General features: G+C 43.9%; 1 protein-coding gene across 7 annotated transcripts in view; it reads right to left on the bottom strand.

Moving 5' to 3' along the window:
- IRAG1 (inositol 1,4,5-triphosphate receptor associated 1) overlaps window positions 1-20,405 on the bottom strand; it is a 120,843-nt gene that overhangs the window by 19,745 nt on the left and 80,693 nt on the right. For all 7 annotated transcript variants that reach the window (XM_057750589.1, XM_057750591.1, XM_057750590.1 and 4 more), the window contains 8 exons: window positions 18,497-18,620; window positions 14,985-15,015; window positions 12,451-12,591; window positions 11,845-11,976; window positions 9,714-9,855; window positions 3,808-3,857; window positions 3,186-3,293; window positions 1,194-1,258 (listed from right to left, as the gene is read on the bottom strand). In XM_057750589.1, coding sequence (XP_057606572.1) covers window positions 1,194-1,258; window positions 3,186-3,293; window positions 3,808-3,857; window positions 9,714-9,855; window positions 11,845-11,976; window positions 12,451-12,591; window positions 14,985-15,015; window positions 18,497-18,620 — 793 coding nt within the window. The remainder of the gene's footprint in view (window positions 1-1,193; window positions 1,259-3,185; window positions 3,294-3,807; window positions 3,858-9,713; window positions 9,856-11,844; window positions 11,977-12,450; window positions 12,592-14,984; window positions 15,016-18,496; window positions 18,621-20,405) is intronic.

Here is a 20,405-nt window from a genome sequence, read left to right as displayed (position 1 = left end):
AGGTGGCAAAGTGAGGAATTGCCAAACTTCAAGATTAATGGGGGGAGAGACACTGAGCGATAGATTGGTGGTTGCATATACTGAGAGGTGAGGAAAACAGGCTGAATCTGGGGGTGGGGGAGCTGGGAGCTTGTCTGTACTAAAAAAGGGGCTCAAGACAGACATTCCTTGCCAGGTCAAGCAAAACTATTCTAACAGCAATGAAAAATGAAGGAAGAATAGAGGTGTATGTTCTACCAAATGAGGAAACACACACGGGGAAAGTTCTGAGAGGTGGCAGCTGTGATCCAGATGTTTTCCAGCAAGCAAGTGATAGAATTGGAAAAGCAAGTTATAAACTCCTCTGAGTATGTAGAAATAGCCTGCCTTGCTTTGGCTGAGGATGAAAAGACCTGCAAATTGCATAGGTGCCTAGAAAAGTTAGGCGTAGCAGACAGTGTTTGTTGCCAAATTCTCACTTTCCCTCCTGCTTCCTAAAAGCAACACGGTCTTGCTCATGAATTTACTGTTCTTCATGCAGTCATTTTGCTCCATGGGAAGCCGATGCTCTCCTCTTATCTCTAGGGCACTGTTTAAGCCCATGATGACAATCTCCTTCCTAAAGCCTGTAACTGGTTTAGAAAGGGACCATGTTCCAAATTTGCTAACAAAATAAGAAGGAAGACTGAAAAAAAGTTTCTGAGTTCATTCTTAAGAAAGAAACATGGGAAGAGATGGTCCCTTTCTTCCTCTAGATGTTGTCATGTCTGGATGAAATACCTGGAATGAGAAACCATTTGCCACAAACCTGCTGATGAAGTCAACATACAAAGTTGGCAGAGACAAGGAAACTGTAGAGGCCTTGCTGTACCACATCTGGAAAGGCTTCATCTGTGGACCTACTATTTAAGCCCCTTTGGTTGGGGGCTTTCTTGTATCTGTAGCCCAAAGGATCCCAACGAATAAAGAAGGCATCTGTCCCCTCTGGGCTCTTCTGGGATTGAGGCACACTTGGACTCAGCCACAGCACCTTCCTGGTCCAGGAATTTTGCAAACTGTGTCTGAAATCTTTGTCAGTCTCAGAGTCCCATTCATCTCCCCTAGAGCCTCACTTGCTTTCCATCACATTTTGGGAGTGAGGATGGGAGGAAAGGTGATTTGGGGAAAATTTCCTCAGATAGCCCCAAAGTGAGGAGGAAAATGGACATACTTACTTTTCCAAAAGTGCAGGCAGTGCTGAGGTGACAGGTGGATTGCCTTTCCCATTGGGTGATTCCGACTGAATGGAAAACAGGAAACAGAGAATTGAGGATCAGCCTGGAAGGAAGAAGCCTCGGCTGACAGGTCTCTGATGATGCTGGGAAGGGGCTGCTGATGTTCCTCTTTCCCCTTGCCCCTCCCCAGGCTTTCTAATCTGCATCTGAGCCCAGGCATTGGCCCTTCCTCTGGCTTTCTCTGTCCTCCTTTCCTAGGTGTTCTGTCCCTCTGGGGCACAGGCAACATGCACATTTTCCTTCTTCTCTTCCAAGTTTCCTTGAGTGAAGAGAAGAGTTTACATCTCAAGCCTCCATTCTGGAGGGGAGCCTTCAGTTTCTCTCTGTCCCCTGTTTACAGACTTGGACTAAATACCAGGGGACCTCCTACCAAATGCAGGCCCCAAGGTCCCTGGGATGGATTCATGAAAGCCCATCACTGCCCTGGAGATACAGTCCCAAGCACAACTCTCAGGAGATTCCTGCCATTACTAAAAGCTCAAGGCATCAGAAATTTCTTTATAATAAAATTCCCCAGGATTACTGCATTGTTTCATTGCAATGGATGTGGTTTAAGCAATGGCTCTCAACAATGCCTGCATGTTAGAATCACCTGGGGGAGATTTTTTTTAAAGTACTGATCCAATCCAGAATCTTGGAGTGGGGCCTAGGCATTGACTGTTTGAGAAGAAGCCTGTGTGATTTTAATGGCTAGCCCTGATTGCCAGCCGCTAGTCTAAAGGAATATATATTTGTAAACCACATTATGCCTTTAGTATAGTATGGGAAATAGTCCCTGTTAAAACACACTGCTTAGCTCTCCTGAAGCTCCTTTTCAAAACAATTTTTTTCAGATTGCTTTTTTTGGCTGAGTGATTTGGGAGTTTATGTTGATTTCATAGATGACTGACATCTTCAAGGCAGGAAGAGGTGAAAGAAGTGTGAGTTATTGCTACCTACTAGCACTACAGTAGAGCTTGAATTGAAGCTCTTTTATTGCTTACACAGTCAGATTGGTTCTTATAGAATAGTGCTGGTCATGGACAGGGCATAGAGAAACAACTGGAGAAATAATTAAAGAGTTTTAGGTAGGATTAACTAGATTCACAAAGTTCTTAGATCTAGAAAATATTCTATTTATAGGAACAGTGTTTAAAAAAAAAACTGAAGTGTTTTTTTTTTCTGATTATAAGTAATACATTCTTACTCTAGAAATATAAAAAGGCACCAACAAAAGTAAAATCACCTGTGATTTTACTACTGCCCAGAGGTAACAATTATTAGTAGTTTTACATGCATTCTGTCAGAATTCTCTGTCTACACATAGAAAAACACTCTTTTTTCTTAAACTACAAAGCAAAGTTACATTGTATATATTGGGTTTTGCTTTTTGCTAATAATAAATTATGGACTTTTTTCATGCCAATAAATAAAAATTTACATTTTAATCATTATATTTAGCAGCTGCATAGCAACCCCTTATTGGGCTATTCATAATGTATTAAGCCAACCTCTTATTAATGGAAACTCTGCTCATTTCCAATTTTTCAATGTTGTGAACAACGCTGTAATGAATCAAAGCAGGTAACATTGGGTTTAAGAACTCAGGCTCTGGAATCAGAGCACCTTGCATTCAAAGCTTAGCTTACCACTTATTCCACAGTGCAACCTTCAGCTGCTTAAACACACTGCAGAGAGGAGGGTTCTGGTTTAAGCATGAAAAGAGATCTGCTTTGCAAGAAACACTCTCTGACCTGCCAGCATCTTGCTCAAGGATACTGAGTCTTCTTCTCAAGGGCAGTACAAGATGTGGGGCCTGGTCTATACTGAAGTTTCTGCACCCATAGCTCAGAATCTGTGCTGGGCATTTCCTCTCTTCATTGACCTTTCCCCATCCAGGTCACCCAGTAGCTGTGAGCCTGAGGCCTGGGAGGCAAGCAACATTATACTCACCAGAGCTGGTAAGGAGGGGATGGGGGATGAGCTGGGTGACTGGCCAGGCAGGTTCAGGATATTAAACTTGGGCACCACGGCAACGCTGACCCTCCGGCGGGGCACGTTCTGTGGGAAGAGGAGGGATCAGACCCACTGTCATGGAGGGAGCAGCACCCAAAGGTCCGAAAGGCCTGAGAAATGCCTGCTAATGCTGTATTCACTGGATATCCTGGCTTATAGGGTAGTGATGGTGGTAGGGGTTGGTGTGGAGAAAGTGGCCAAAATTAACAATTTTTTATTAGGGAGGAATGATTTCTCTAACTTTAATTTATCAGATCCTGAAGCGATGGAACAGAAATGAGCCCCAGTCATTGGACAGTGTAAGAAACCCTGGATAGCGTGTGAAAACTACCTATGGCAATACCAAAGTCTGTGCATCATTTCATGTTCATTAAAGAGATGGTGCTCTGGGAAGCTGTGCGCAAGGGACGGTTGGAGGAAGAGCTAGTAAGTGTGGGAAGCTGAATGAGAGACTCTGCCAGAGGTTCGTGTGCACCAATGGATCCAAGAATGAATGATTTCCTGGCTGACTGTGGAAACTTCCATCTTTCTCTCCCTGGTATACCTTGAACATGCATACCTTTCCCAGCGAGAGGGACATGGACCGCGCTGTGCGAGGGACCCCGTCTTCTGCAGTAGGACAGAACAGAGAAGAACCCGGTTAGTTTTCAGACTAGGCTCCAGCAGGAAGCAGACAGCAGAAACTAACCCAAAGTATCTATAGGCCAGAACTGACCCTCAAGGGATGGATGTTCCAAGGGACTAGGTGCCAAGGTCACTGACTTTGACACTTGACCTTTTGAGACAATCATCTGCAGAGTGGGGCTTTTGGGGGGCAGAACCTTCACCCTAACTCCTCTGGACACTACACGAAGCCCCAGTCTTGCACCTCTGGTCTCCACCTGACACCACTGCACGGTCTCTGGGTTATGCCATGGAGAGTGTGTGAAGACTTCTCATAGCAATACCAGAGCTTATTGGGTCATTTCTTGCTCATTCAAGGAATGTACAGTCACAGAAATTATGAGCAAGGAAGGTGTGGTGTCAATAAAAAATGGAAACTTGTTGACAACAGTAACTTCAATATGTCATCTGCAAAATAATTCAGAACAAAAGAAATCAGCACCCCTGGATTTTCTTCTCCTAAGTACATATATTAAGTAATAAAATTCATGTGAAATATTTAGCACCACACATGGAGAATACTACCACTAGAAAACACCAATACTTGTAGAGAAAGGTGGTTTTTTTTTGTTTTGTTTTCTTTTTTTAGAGAAAGGTTTTTGACAGCCCAATTCAGTTTGACCAATACCATCTAGTCTGTATAGCTGTCTAACCCTCATATTCATGTATTTTAGTTGTGTTTCTTGAAAAGCACACAACTAACAGTTTTTCTTAATCTAATCTGGGCTTTTCTACCAACCAACAAGTCTAAACTGTTTATATTTCTTGCGATTGACATATCTCTACCATCTTATTTTGTATTTTCTATTTACCTTGCTTCGTTAATTGAATTTTTCCTAACTACCCCTCGCCCCAAATTGGTTTGGAATTTATATATTTTAGTTGTCATGTTACATGACTTTAGATTTTAAATGAATCAAGATCTCTATTCTTTTCGTGAATTAACCTGAAAACAATGATCACTGCTTTGAACTTTAATTATATTGTTTTTCAGTATTTTTATTTCACTTTGTTTTTGTAATCCCAGGTTACGATGATTGTTGCTTTACACAGTAAATGCTGATTTAGATTTACCCGCATGTTTACAAATGTCTTTGATCATCACCCCTTCTTGAATCCGATTTTCTTTTGATCTCAATTTTATTTTACCCTAAGTACATCCTTTAGTTGTTCTTTTGGCAAGGATCTGTGAGAGGAAACTCTCAGTTCTTGTCATAAAATGTCTTTACATAGCCCTCAAGCTTGCATGATAGTTTAGTTGGTAGTATTATCTCTAGGTTGACAGTTATTTTCTCTCAGCTCTTTGAACACTTTACTTCTTTGTCTTCTGGTACTATTATTGGTCTTGGAAATTGCCATTCCTTTGTGAATAATCTGTCTTCTCTTTCTGGTTACATTTAAGAACTTCATTTTGTCCTCGGGGTTCTAAAGTTTCTCTCTGATGTGTTTTTATTTCTTTTACTTTGAAGTCTCTGTACTTTCTAAATGCAAGGATTCACATCTTTCTTTAGTTCTGGAAAATTCTCAGATCCTGGGACATTCCTTTGAATATTTTCTCTCCCTCATTCTCTCCTTATGGATCTCCTAATAAATGTATTTCAAAATTTCCCATTCTGTATCCCATGCCACATATAACATCTCTTCCATATTTTAAATTAATTTATCCCTCTGAACCGCATTTTGGGTGACTTCTTCAAATCTGTCTTCTGGTTAACAAATTTTTTCCTCGACTGTTCCTAATCTGATGTAAATGTTGTACCAATCAGGATAAGCTAGACTATGCTACAATAATAAAAAACCTCAAAGCCTTAGTGGGTTATAAAAACTAAGATTTTTTTTCTTGCTTTTGCTACATGTCCATTTGCTTATGAGTTGGCAGCAGGCTCTGCTCTGCATTTCCTCACTCAAGACTCAGGCTGATGGAGCTTCTACTATTCTGGAGCAGTGATGGCTGTCATGTGCAGAGGAAGAAACATAGGGCAAATGGCACACAAGTTCTTATGGACCTCAGCTCAAATGTGACACGTCCTTCCACTGACATTTAGCGCCAAATCACATGGCCTCACCTAACTTCAAGGGGATGGAGAAGTGTCCCCAGAAGGAGGAGATCTGAATATTGAGGAATGGCTTCAACAATAATAACTACCACTCCTAAGCAACTGAGTTTTTAATTTCCATGCCTCTATTCCTCATTTCTAGGATTCTATTTTATTCTCTTTTTTTGATAATTGTATTCTTTTATTTTATTTTATTTTATTTATTTATTTATTTTTTGTCATCACAAAAGGTAGCATGTCTTCCAGGTTTCTATGACAAATAAGAATTTTCTTGTTTTACCAAGGAAATGGCATTATCAGAAATAGTCTCTTCCTTATTCTTTTATTTTCATATTTCTGATTTGTTCTTTTAGGCCTCCAATAATTTTACACATATCTTTAAAAAACTTAGTGTTTTATTATCTGCTATCTTTAGCATATAATCCAGTTGTTTGGATGTCTGATGATTCTTGCTTATGGTAGATTGTTTTCTTATTTTATAATTCTATATTGTAAACTCATCTTCTGTGAAGCTTTACTTAGAGGATACTTTGTCTCCTCTAAGTAAAGCTGGGCACAGGGTGTGTCTCTACAGAGTGGTTTATGATTGTTTCCAACAGTGTTCCTAGCAGCACCACTGTGATGTTCTTTTCAGAATCTCTGCATATTGCATCATCACTTCTGTTATGGCATGTACTTTTATGGCCATGCACTTTTCCTATGAGGAAGGAGAAAGTGTTTTTTCTTACTAGTGCCCAGGATGAAACAGACAAACTTCTCCACTTTGTTCCATTGTGACTTGGTGATTGTTCCAAAGATGCAGTCCTTGGAAAGTCTAAACTTTCTATGGGAGGCTCAGAGTCAGCTCTCTGCCTTGGGTATCTGAGGCCTCATCTCAGATTGCATGCGAATGCAAAAGCCCAGAGCTCAGATAGCTGAGGCTGCCTCTTATCCCCAAGGAAGCTGCAGGCTCAGCTTGGTTTCAGTTCTCTTTTCTTTTCTTGTATCTGAGTATTTCAATTTCTTTTCTTGTGGATTCAGCTATTCTTTTAGACTAATGTTTGCTTCACTTATCCAGCAGAAATTTCTAACTATTTGTAGTCAAAGGATTTCAAGTTTTCCAGTCAGCCAAAATAACAGAACCAGAAAATATTCTTTGTATATGAAGAGTTCATACAATTAATAAAATGCCTATCTCACAAGTGGGCAAAGAATTAGAGAGTTTACACAAGTAGAGGTACAAATGTCCAATAAACATTTGAAAAGGTCAAGAAATACAAATTAAAACAATGGGAAGAGATACAATATCGACCCATCAACATCAAAAATATTTTTTAAAAGAAAAGCCAAGAATGTCCATGGCACAATGAATTGAGAATTACTGTTATCCATTAAATGGAAATATCAATGGGTTATTTGGAAATAATTTAAGAGCCTTATAAATATTCCTTTCCCCTGAGCTAGTATTTACACTTCTGGAAATCTACCTTAAGGAAATAATCCAAAAGGCAGGCAATCAGCATGTTTCATACTCAAGAAAAAAAAAAAGAGATGTTACTTTTTTCTTTGGAACATGTATCACCTTTCTTGAAATCAGAGATATTTCTCTTTCACTGTAGTCTTCAGAGTGTCAGGCACAGACAAAGACTGCATATATGACAAAGTCATATAAAAGCTTAAAGTACAAGCACCATCAGGGAATGGTCACAGAGTATCTAACAGGCACATCTGGCCCCTCTGCACCAGCCCAGGCTGAGGTGTAGTTTGGAAAAACAGTGGAGTGGGAACAGATGTGTGAAAACTACTCACTCACCATTCAACACTCAGCTACCAGCTCCCGTCTTGTGGCAGGGCCTTGCTCATGCCCCCAGCCTGAACGTGGGACTACCCTGTGCGCCCCATAAAGTCTGCTTACTTCTGTCACAGCACTGCTTACACTGCCCTGCTCTCACCACAGGTTGGGAACTCCTTTGGGGCAGGGGCTGGGTACCCTTCACCTCTCTATTCCAGTATCATGTGGGCACACCAGAGGTGCTCGATAAATGTCTGTAGAATGAACAGATGAGACTCACGGGCAACTGTGCTCATTCCATAACTCGCGGGTAAGGTGGTTTGCAGGAGACCCTGCACCTTGCAGGGTTTCTTCGGTGGCAGCTTCTCCAACTTCCAACACTGACAGAGGGAGGTGTGTTAGAGGCCCAGATGCATGTGGGTCAGAAGCCTTGCTGCCAAGATCCAAAGCAGACGGTCTGGAGCATGTGTACGCTGCCTTCGGACTCTGGGAAGCATCACTGATATTCCCCAGGAAACTTGTGAAACCTCCTGTTTATAAAGGTTTCTCCATCTGTTATACTTTCTGTACTTTCCCTCCTTCTGCTCTTGGTAACACGGATGTTTGCATTCCACAGGGATTCCTGTTACTGAAAGGTCTGTTTTCTCCTGCTAACACCACCCTCAGCCAGAGCCCAGACACTGGCCACTCCCAAGGAAAGATCCTGGTCCAAAGCCGTCCTCCTTCTCCCGGACTGCGGCAAAGCCTCCTAACTCATCTCTCCATCCCTCAATGTCCACGCTTTCCTAATGCATTGTCCACTCTGAAGTCAGAGCAATCTTCTAAAAATAAAATCTGACTATGGCAGCTGGTGTAAACTCAGCAGTGTCTCCTCATTGCCTGGAGGACAAAAACCCAGATTGTTCGCAGGGCCTGGCATGTGGCCCTGGTCTAACAAGTCTTACTTTCAACCTGTCATTGTCACACTCCAGCACCCCAACCACATCAGACTGTTTCGTCGTGTGGGTGTATTTCCCCCTCTAGCCTGGAGAACTCCTATTTTTACTTTAAAACACTGCAACTCTCCTACTGTAGAGCACAGGGAACTATATTCAATATCCTGTGATAAACCATCATGGAAAAGAATATGGAAAGAATGTATATATATGTGTGTAACTGAGTCACTCTGCTGTACTGCAGTAATTAACACACACTGTGAATCAACTATACTTCAATAAAAAACAAAAACAAAACCCCCAAACACCACAACTCAGTATTAAGTGGAATCAGGTGGCCCTTCCTCTGTGCTTCTATAGCAATCCGTGTAGAACCTTTTTAGAAAAGATGATGTCTTTAAAGCATTTGTCTTGCCTGTGAGTCTGCTGGTTATCTCAGTAGTGTCTCCTTTAGCCAGGCTCTCCCTCCAACCGCTCTGCCCAGATTCCATCCCTCACCCGGACTATTGTAATAGCCACTTCGTGGGTTTCCCTGTCTCTGGCTTTACCCCAGTAATGTAACTGCCACACCATTGCCAGAGGGAATCTTCTAAGTTATATATGATCATGACATTTCCCTGATTAAAACCTTTGGCTGGATCCCCAATGTTTTCCAGGATGAAGTGCAAATTCCTTAGCATGTGCTACCCGAAGGGGGGACCCCAAAGCTCAAAGGCTGTAAGGTCTGGGGTTGTCACTCTCACAAAAGAGGCTGAATTCTTGCAGCCTATAGGCTTTGCATCAGCGATCAGCTTCTCTGGTTGCTTTTATCAGGAGTGGCTTGGGGGCCATTCACACTTTCTGGTTCCAGGCCCGCAAGCTCACAGGAGCAGTGACTGCGAGGCCCCTGTGGTCGCCATTGAGCTGGGCAGCGAGCCTTGCTCACCCTAACACAGGCCCTGGGGCTGCCCTGTAGGTATGATCCTAGCCTGGATCCATCAGGGACCCAATATCACAGGGCCAAGGCGGCGGGGGTGGGGGTGGGGAGGCAGTTCCTTACCAGAGGGGCCACAGCTGCGGCTTGAGTTCTGATTTGCAAGTTTTTTAAACTCCATGAGCTCTGCGTGGTCCTTCTCATATGTCCTCTTCAGGTTCTCCACATACTGCATCATCACTTCTGTTGCTTTCGACATGCGCTTTTCCTGCAGGGACAGAGAGTGAGAGCACATGGGGTGTTTGGACGAAAACCTCATCAGCACTGTTTGCTCTGAGCCAGGCTCCGGGCTGGGGGACTCCAAAGGATACAGGGACGTGACTCTGCCCTCTAAGAGTCTGCTGTCTGGGATGTGAGCTGAGACGGGGGCTCGGGCACCTGCGCTCAAGGGAAATAAGAACAAGCCCAGCCACAAAGCCTCAGGAGATGAGGGCGGGCAGAGTCGTCTCTGCTTGGAGAGCATGGGTTGGGGGAGGCTTCATGAGACGGGGCAAAGTGCTGTAGAGTGTGGGCAGCATCTGGACATGCAGCCATGGCAGGAGGGACAAAGAGCATTCAGCCAGGGAACTCCAAGAGCCAAGGTCCAGAGGCAGGACATCACAGGGCTTGTATTGAGGTGAGGACTTCCGCTCCAGGCAGGATCCTTTGGAGAGTAAAAGGGGTGCCATCAAGAATTAGGCTGGGGCAACAGGGATATACCAGAACTGTCTGGAAAGCCAGGAAAGCACAGATCATACTATTCATGTAGGAATCAGCAAATGGTTGGGTTTGTTTACGAGAAGAAAAGATGAGTTTGGGCTGGGTTGTGAAGGACCTTGCATGCTAGACTAAGGAATTTGGACTTATTCTGAAGGAAGAGGGCAGCCATCGAATGTCTTAAAGTAAGGGAGTGACAGACATAATCAGGTCACTAGTTGAGACAGGACTGAAGGGTGTGAGACTGGTGGCAGTGAGAACAAGGGAAGAGAGGACGAGTGCCTGAACCAGTCCAGTGGAACCAGAGAGGATGGTGAGGACTGAGACACGGAAGCCACTTGGAGAAAGGTGAAGGCTGGAGTGGGTGTTGCACGGGCTGAGAAACACATTCGCGAGGGCTGTGCAAAACAAGGAGGCGTCGTCTCTGCTCACACTCCATGGATCCCTCAGAGAGCCTTGCCCACAGCCTGCCTGTCCACACAGGGACATGCTCAGTGACTGTCCCTAGACAAAGTCCTTGCAGCCCTGAGCTGAGACCAGCCACTTCCCTAAAGCTCTCCCTTTGTGGCTCCTCCCAGCTGGAGTGGCTTCCTGGGTGTTGCTGCTGAGTTAGGTGCCCTTTCCCTGGAAGAACATGGGTGGGACAGCCCCGTGGCTTGTCCTTCCTTCATTCTATGAGAACCACCCAGGGGTGGGCCCCAGGAACATCCCTGTCATGCAATCCATGCAGCAGGACACGTGTCCACAGTAACAGCAACAGTGATAATGACATCAAGGTGCTTTACAAGTGTCATAGCGCCCTGTATGGCAGATGCTGTCAGCCAGCATCTGCATTTTGTGGTTAGAAAAGCTGGAGCACAGAGGCCTGAGGTCACACAGTGAATCCTGGTGGAGCCAGGATGAGAACTCAGGCCGCCTGACCCCACAACACCATACTGGATTGGGGCAGCACCCTGTGTGCCTCAGGACTTCCAAGTGGCTGCAAGGGAGCCAGACTTGGGCTTGCATCCCAGCTTTGCCCCTCACTAGTGCTATTACCTTTCTGAGACTTCATGTCTTCATCGGGGGATAAGATAATTTACTTTACAGAGTTGTTGGGAGGATTAATGAAACAAAGCAGTTTTTCCTAAAGCATGCTTTGCCAAATACTAGTTCCACGGGAGCTGAATAGGTATTTTGTGGGAACAACATTTGAGAAATACGTAGTTAATGTGAAACAGGCTTTTTCATTATAGGACTTCTCGAAGCCTTGATTATCCAACATGCATTAGAAATCTCCAAGAGAGGAAGGTAGTACTCAGCAGCTCCCAAATGTAGGTGTCCACAGAAAGCTTTTTCCGGGGAGCACCTCGAGAATGGAGTGGTCCACCAAAAATACACTGAAATGACCACAATTATGGACGTAGGATGTCTGGCACAGAGGAATCCATCAATAAGTGGTATCTGTAGTTGTCACTGTTTCCAGTCCTGCTCCAGCTACTGCGGGCGGAGCAGAGCTCACCTGGCGGACGGCGCCCACCATCTCGGCTCGGCTGGAGAGGCGGGCAGCCAGGCGGTGCAGGACAGCAATGTCCTCTAGCAGCTTCTGGTAGGTCTCCCGGTGCTCACAGTGGTGCCAGAGTGAAGCTGAGGACTGAGGAGGAAGAAGGAACATCACCTGGGGTCCTTGCAGACCAAGACTTGCTTTGGGCTGTCACAAGACAAGCCATGGCCCCATCCGGGCCGAGAGGAGGGGCCTCTGCAGGGCCCGGGCTACGACGGCTTCTGGGATTGGAAAAGCCCAATATGGACACTCTACACCTGGCTGGCCTGAATGAAGGGAATCACATCTGGGTCTCTGGTCCCCAAGGTGCTCCCTTTGCCATCCCAGGTCACCTGACCCCCTCCTGAGAAGCTGCCAAGGGCTCAGAGGCCTCAACTACAGCCCTGAGGTAACCAAGCCTTCAGAACCTCTACCTCAGCTCCTCCCAGCTGCCTGGCTCAGGGCCTTGGTCCCATTTCTCATATCAGGAAACGCTACTTGGTGACTGAGAAAAGCAGGACACCCGGCAGAGCCCTTGGGGATAGTCTCTCCTGCAAGAATTTCCCCATCAGGCTCCGCAATTACCGTAATGGAAGCTTTGAAGTTTTCCAGTTCCTTCTCTGTGTTCTCCTCTGTCAGGTTACGTTCCCTTTCCGCCTGGTTAATTCTAGATTCCAGGGTGTAGCTGTCATTTCTAAAGGCCAAGGACAGTTGTACAAACACGTTCTGTTGGGAACAAGAGTGTGGGAGAGGTGCTAGGAGGAGTTACTACAGGGAGCAACGCTGCTCGTGGATTTTTCACTCAAGCATTTTACATTCTGGAACCAGCCCCCAAAGCCAAGAGCAAGTGAAACTCTCTCTTCACGAAGTAAACTACACAAAAGATGGTGAAATGGTAAATTGAGGTCCACACTAGGTCTTTCCCAGGACTAGAAGACCAAACACATTTTACTGAAAAATAATAAGAGAATAACACTTTGCTTTTTCCTGAATGTCAAGAAAATAACATCCTGTATCTGGGTTTAGATAAACTCAGGCCAACACAGCTGACTGGGTAAGCAGTTTGGATTCACACTAGGATTTATGCCACGTGGGTTTTGGAGGTTTCACATGAAACCACTGTATTTAAAGAAACCCCACTTGAGATGTAAGTCTGTTAACTCAAAGCAAACCTCAACCAGCATCTTACCTGAGTATTCCAAATCCTATGTTGAAAGCAGCTTTTAGAAGCTGCCAAGAGATTAAATAAAGCCAGGTATGATTCTGTTAGGAGAAGCTTTCTGGAAAAAATTCCATGCCAAAAATGCAGCCTGCATGAATGAACTTTGAAAGGTTGTGTTGATCAGACATAGAATTCCTGGTCTAATAGGAAACTACTGGGGAGGAGAAATAGACAGATGGGCTCTACACAGGAAGGAAGCAATGGCCTTCATTTTTACAGCTTTCACTTGTGTTGTCTGTGTCAAGTGGTAGCAGATTTATACCCTTAGGGTGAGCTGATCTGCCTGAGCATTTGAAGTTCATGTAACATGGCCTATGGTGGGCCGTGGCATCTCCAGATGGAGAACCAAAGACCCTGAACTGCTTGATGAAGACAATGAGGGCAACATTGAAAACTACTCCATATTGAGCAACTGCTATACACCAGCCCTCCAGGAGTTTCACGCACCTTAGCTTGTTTAATCCCTCAACAATCCTCTGACACAGGAACCGTTATATCCACTTTATGGGTAAAGAGACCAACACCAGAGAGGTCATTAACTTGTTTAAGGTGTCACAAGGGAGTAGCAGAGCCAGGGTTCAGCCTCAGACTATCTGATTGCAAAGCCTGTGCTCCCCGAACCATGCTGAGCACAGATCGTGTTAGCACACACCTGAAATCAGGAGCGCACCCTTAACCAAACGGCCCACAGCCATCTCCACCGACGTCGGTGGGTGGGGATTTTCTGTCCTGCCCAAGCCTCAGTCAAGTTTATCAATAATGCTTAACGTTTAGTTCTCTATATCTGGGTTACCCCCTTAATGGAAAGGTGATATAAAGAGCCCTGAATTTAATCAGAACACTTGGCTCCAAATGCTGGTTCTGCTAAGGACTGGGTCTGGGATCTCAGATGAGTTACTTAATCCCTTAGTTTCCTCCTCTGTTCTGCTTTTTGCCTTACCTGTTTCTCAGAGCTGATGGGAGGGTCAGCTGAAAGGATGGATATGCATGTGTCGTGGACCGTAAGCGCCACGTCTGTGTGCCAGGTAACTGTTACTATCTGTGTGAGATATTTCATCCATCTGCCTTTGCTTATGTGGTCCACTGGGTCTCAGAAAGGGTATGTTCATTTTCTTGTTGTCAAGGGTAAACCACGCTGTAAGACTGTAAAACCTTCTATTCTTCCAACATGAAGTGAAAGGATTCTGGAATCATCTATGTTCTTGCTCCCTTCCTTCTATCAATGCCAACATAACTGTCATGGAAACAAACTACTGCTGGTGTTGGAGGTCCTCACTGTCTCACAACCAATGCGTTCTCTTTGTCCATCTATGCCTTCACCAGAATGAAACGCAGACAAATTCCTCTTGGCTCACTCACCATCCCCACTGGGACAGCATCTCCACAGAGACAAGGAGGCTCAGAGGGGAGTCACGGGGGAATCAGGGAAGGTGGGAGATCTGACAGCACAGCCTCCTGCCTCGGCTGAGCTGGCTTCCTTATGTCTGAAACCCTCAGAAGGAAAGCAACTTCTTCCTCCAGACCAAAGTTTGAAATGTGAAATCTGACCATCTTTTAATAATTTTGAAATAAATTTGATTCAATTCTGCAGCCTCCCAGCTGACTTTATATATCTAAGTCATACTTTTAAAGAAAACAAACCATCTTTGAAGAACTGTGGAACTTCCAACTACCTTCTCATCCCTGATCAAATTTGTCAAAATCTTCCATTAACTGGAGTGGTCGTGGGGGGCTCGGTGGTTCAATAGGGCTGGTCTTGATGCCCATAGCCCCCCCACAGCATCTCATTCTCATTTTTGTGTAAAAATGTCAGGAGCAGTGGCTGGAGAAGGGAATGTTTTGAATAAACCCACTCAAACCCAAGCACTCAATTTCATAAAACACTGGAGTTACTTACCTCAACTTCCTTTTCAGTGAGTGGAGGGGCACTGTGAAAAAGAAAAGATACGCAAATGAACTTTATCCAAACTATGAAATAAACCAAAAGATGTCTCTGAACAACAAGCAGACCAGGTGTTTCCAGGAATTGGAGTAAGCAGGGCTAGCGAGATGGAAAAGATGCAGGGTACCCTTTGCATGAGTTCTGTAACCCATGAGATATTCACCCAGATAGTGACTCCTGCAGAGGAAGTGTGGTGGAAAATATTAGGTCCTGGGGTCAGTGTTCCACCAGTGCCTCTACTCCCTGTGACCTTGAATGAGTTATTTAATCTAAGTTTGCTCATCTGTAAAATGGGAATAATTGCAGGAGTCTTATAAGGAATACATATATGTATGTATAAATGCACATATATGTGTGTCTATATTCACATACATGATATCCACATATGTTTATGTGTATATATATATGTGTATACATGTGTACATGTGTATATACGTTTGCATACATATGTGTATATACATATGACATCCACACTTAGTGGGCACTCAGGAGATGCTGTTATTATGACTAACTCACAGGTGTGTTGTGAGGACTTAATAAAAGAATATACAAGCTATATACTTTGCAAGTTGTATACATCTGAACAGCTATTATCATTTTTCTGGGGCTCTCCAGGTCTGCAAAGCCTGACCCTCCTCCTGCCTCTGAGGGCTGTGACAAGTGTGCATGTGAGCCAGAGAATACATGGTAGGGAAGAGTGGCCAGAGGTCTTCTCCACAGCAAGAACCTCCTCTGATGGCTGGAATCAGAGATCGGGCAAGAAAGTCCTCGCTGGCGCAGAGGGTGTGGTTCCCACAGCAAGCATCTCCACTCTGCACACTCACCCTGCTGTGGCTCTGGCTGTCAAGTAAAGCCAGCCCCTCTGAAACCCGGACAACGCAAATAATGCATGGGCCCTTTCCTGTGCTGGGGTGGGGGCACCGGGAGGAGTCCCACTGGCGTCACAGGACTTGGCAACACAGCGTGCCATCGATAAGGTTTTCAGGAAACACGGCTTCCTCCCTTTGACGGGTGTGGAAGGATCCCGAGAGCAAAGGCAGGGGTCAGCAATCTCTGCACGGGGCTGGTTCTCACCCCCGACAAGGGACTCTGAGAACCTTCCTGTTAGGATGAGGCAGCAAGGCCCTGCGGCCATCAAGTCAGCAGAGCACCGAGCACGAGATAAACAAGGGCAAAGAGGTTCCATGCTTGCAATTCTTGCCGCAATCCCACCCATCAGGCCCTTTCCTCTGCGGGCCAGCCAACGCAATCTCAACTGTCATGTAGAACATGCACATCTTGCTTAAATGATTTATCAGAACTCACTGAGCTTGCCTTCGACTCCTGGTTTTGTTTGGCTATTGGTAAGTGAAAATTACATATTTTCATCAGTTATTAAACAAACTTATTTTTCTACCTTCGTTACTCACTTTCTGCTTTTTTGCTATAGAACACATTTAAAAAAAATGTACAAGGCGCTGAGGACTCAGGGAGGTATGGTTTAGATACAGAAGCCACATGACAAGGTCAGCCCCTGAAGCAGAGAGCTATGCCTCATGACTGGCACAGGCAGGGAAGGGCAGAGCCATCACCCTCCAAAAAGACAGAGGCCTGCCAGGTGACATACAAGGAAACCATTCTGTATGTCACTGTGTGTCTCGGAATCCAAACGGCCTTAATGGGCCTTAGGATAAAATCTCTGTGAACTGGCCCCTACCAGACTATCTTCCCACTCTTCAACCACAGTGGCCATTCTGCTCTTCAAACACTCTTACCTCATAGTGGTCCCAGGGCCTTTGCATTTACTGTTCCTTCCTTTTTTTCATTCTCTTACATTTGCAATTCAGTCATTTTTAGTATATTCATAGAATTGTACAACCATCATTACAGTCAACCTCAGAATTTTTTAATCCTCCCCGAAAAGGACCCCTATACCAGTTAGCAGTCACTCTCCCAACCCCCATCTCCAGTCCTAGACAACCACTAATCTACTTTGTCTCTATGGATTTCCCTATTCTGGATATTTCATATAAGTGGAATTATATAATACGTGACTGACTTCTTTAACTTAGCATAATGTTTTTGAGGTTCATCCATCTGGTAGCACATATAAGTACTTCATTTTTATGGGCTGAATAGTATTCCACTCTATGGATAGATCAGATTTTGTTTATCCATTTATTAGTTGATGGGCATTTGTTTCCATTTTTAGCTATCATGAAAAATGCTTGTTATTGAACATTCATGTGTGAGTTTTTGTGTAGGCATATATTTTCACTTCTCTTTGCTATATACCTAGGAGTGGAATTGCTGGGCCATTCGATACGTGTATGTTTAACTTTTTGATGAACTGTTATTCCAAAGTGGCTGCACCATTTAACTGAGCATTCCAATTCTTCTACGTCCTCACCATTTGTTATTGTCCATCTTTTTATTATAACCATCTAGGGATATAAAATTATATCTCATTTTAATCACTTACGATAAATGATAAATCATTCATTTAATGAATTTATCATTTATTATTCATGATAAACCATTTGAATTTGCATTTTGCTAATGACTAATGATGCCGAGCCTCCTTTCATGTGCTCATTGACCCCTCATGTGTATTCTCTGAAGAAATGTCTATTCACATCTTTTACCCACTTAAAAAAATTAGTTGTCAGTACTACTCAGCCATAAAAAAGAATTGAAATTTTGCCATTTGCAGCAACATGGACGGACTTGGAAGGTATTATGCTAAGTGAAATAAGTCCGAGAGAAAGACAAATACTGTATGATATCACTTATGTGGAATCTAAAAAATCCAACAAACTAGTGAATACAACCAAAAAAAAAAAAACCCAAAAAATCAGACTCATAGATGTAGAGAACAAACTAGTAGTTACCAGTGAGGAGAGGGAAGCAGGGAGGGAAAAGGGACAATATAGGAGCAGGGGAAAAAGAGATTCAAACTATTGTAAAAAATAAGCTATAAGGATGTATTGTACAACACAGGGAATATAGCCAATATTTTATAACTATAAATGGAGTATAACCTTTAAAAATTGTGAATCACTATATCGTACACCTATAACATATAATATTGTGCATCAATTATATGTCAATAAAAAATTTTTTTTAATGTTGTCTTTTTATTGAGTTATAAGAGTTCTTCATATATCATATAAACAAGGCCCTTATCATATACATGCTTTGCAAACGTTTCCTCCCATTCTGTGGGTTGTCTTCTCATTTTCTTGATGGCATGGTGTGCATCACCAAAGGGATGCTCTCTTGTGAACTCCACCTGCTCCTTGAGTTGGAACCACCTCACCTGGCCCTTTATTATTCTTTTTATCTTGGGTACATTAGCCCTGCCTGGGCTATTGGACTTTGACCCTTCAGGGGTCAAAAATCAAGTCCAGTGCTCCTGTGTCCTATCTAGAGTCAAACACAGGGGCCACCCAATATGGGGTCTTGTGCAACCCATGCCCTGATGTTACCTTCCAGGGAGAGACTTGTGGACCCGCAGTTTGCGAAGCAGCACGTCAGAAATATTGGGCATGACCTCCAGGCCACTTTTTGACTCTTCTTCCTCAGTAGCTGGGGAGAGTTCAGAAGGGGGCCCTGATAAAAAAAAGTGTTTCACTTATAAAATGTCTGTTTGAAATCATGGTGATACTCTTGGCAATTTGCTTCAGGGGGTAAGGAAGAGCTTTAACATTTATTAGAACCTAGTTATATGCCAGGGGCTTTATAATTGTTATTTTATCCTCGCAATGACCCAGTGAGCTAGACCTTAATCATCCCATTTTATAAGTAGATAAACCAAGACTCAGCATGATTAATAAAAAACTTGCTTAAGGTCACAGCACTGGTAAATGGCATAGACCTCAAACATTTCTATCTGCTCCAAGTTCTGTGTTCTTCCCATTGCTCTCTATAGTACCAAGCAGGCTCTTGTGTCTGGGGTCTGAGGTTGGTTGTCGGCAACTGGAAGCTGGTTGGCTCTTTGGCCATAATGTTTGGAAAAGTCCCCACTCTTTGGCAGGCTTCTCAGGCAGCCTCCTGCCTAACTATTCTTCCTCAAATGAATTCAGCAGTTCCATCATCTGTGTCCTACTTAGAAATCAGCATCTGGTTCCTTATCCCCATAGACAGGAGTAGAAACAGGGTTTTTCCAGAGTAAAGCTAAGGTCATTAGATCTTTTATAGATCTCAGAAAAAATGCCTCCTAGTCAATGGAACCAGTAAACAGCCTTTTTTTTTTTTTTTTAAATCTCCTAAACCTATCCTGGGTCTGTGCTCTGAAGGCACAAAGAACAAACCAAGTATTCTCTTTCCCACGAATTCTTCTGTTTGAAGACAGCTCTTGTATTTCTCCAAAGCCTCCCTTCTCCAGCCCCATTTTCCCAACTGTTCATTGTGGCCTCTAGATACTGTCCCCTGCGTGCACACGTTCTGGTTGCTGCTGTCCCAGAGGCCCAGATGTGCTCTATCAAGCTCTTAGCTCTGGAGCACAGTGGCAAATGCCCTTGGCGTTGACATTAGTTATTCATTTAGCACAGAGTTGCTGTGCCTTACTATGAGCTCACAGCACATTTAGGATTAAAAGCCTCAAATCTCTCTGACTTGAGCCATATCAGGGATCTTCTTCTCATACAATGCTTACTTCCCATTTGCACACTGAGCTTTATAGTTATCCATGTTTCACCATCTTTCATGGGTTTTGACCCAGCAGATTTCCAGAACTGTCGTCCAGGCGAGAGATCAGGACTATGGGCAAGGTTGTAGTAACCATCTAAATGGAGCTAAGATTGGGAGTCACATGAATCAGAAGCCTCGCCAAGGGAGACCACACAGAGAGAAGAGGAGGTAAAGTTTGGCTTCAGGTAAAGAATGTTTAAACACTTTGAGCTTTTCAATAACTGAATGGTGTCCATGAGTTTCCTGTACTCAAGGCATCCAGCAAAATCCAGAGGACCATCTGTCAGAGTCAGAGTCAGATTCAGAGCAGTCAGCGATCTTCCTTTGGATATGAGATTTGACTCATATCAAGTAGCTAGTTCTCTTAGTTACCTGTCACCTCTTGGGTTCTGTCCTGGCACTTACTGCTCTCTGACATTTCCATGTGACAGATGACAAGCCTTGTGGTGCCTCTGGTCTCACTCTCCCTTTATGTATCCCCACTGCACCCAGCAGAGAGATAATGAAGCAGTGGGTTCCTGAGAAATCCATATGATTGACAGAACCATACGAGGTCTAATAATCACAGGGAAGTCACATGAGGAGCTTTTGCCTAGAAAAGTCCTCTAGGTAGAAACCTACCACCCAAAAAAGAGAACTAGTTAGGGCTTCTTCTTCTTTTTTTTTTTAAAATAGAACTTACTAGGGTTTTAAAAAATTAATGAA

The sequence above is a fragment of the Hippopotamus amphibius genome, chromosome 9 (assembly GCF_030028045.1).
Source record: "Hippopotamus amphibius kiboko isolate mHipAmp2 chromosome 9, mHipAmp2.hap2, whole genome shotgun sequence".
Lineage (NCBI taxonomy): Eukaryota > Metazoa > Chordata > Mammalia > Artiodactyla > Hippopotamidae > Hippopotamus > Hippopotamus amphibius.
Note: the sequence above shows the minus strand (reverse complement) of the source record. Positions and strands in the feature narration are given on the sequence as shown.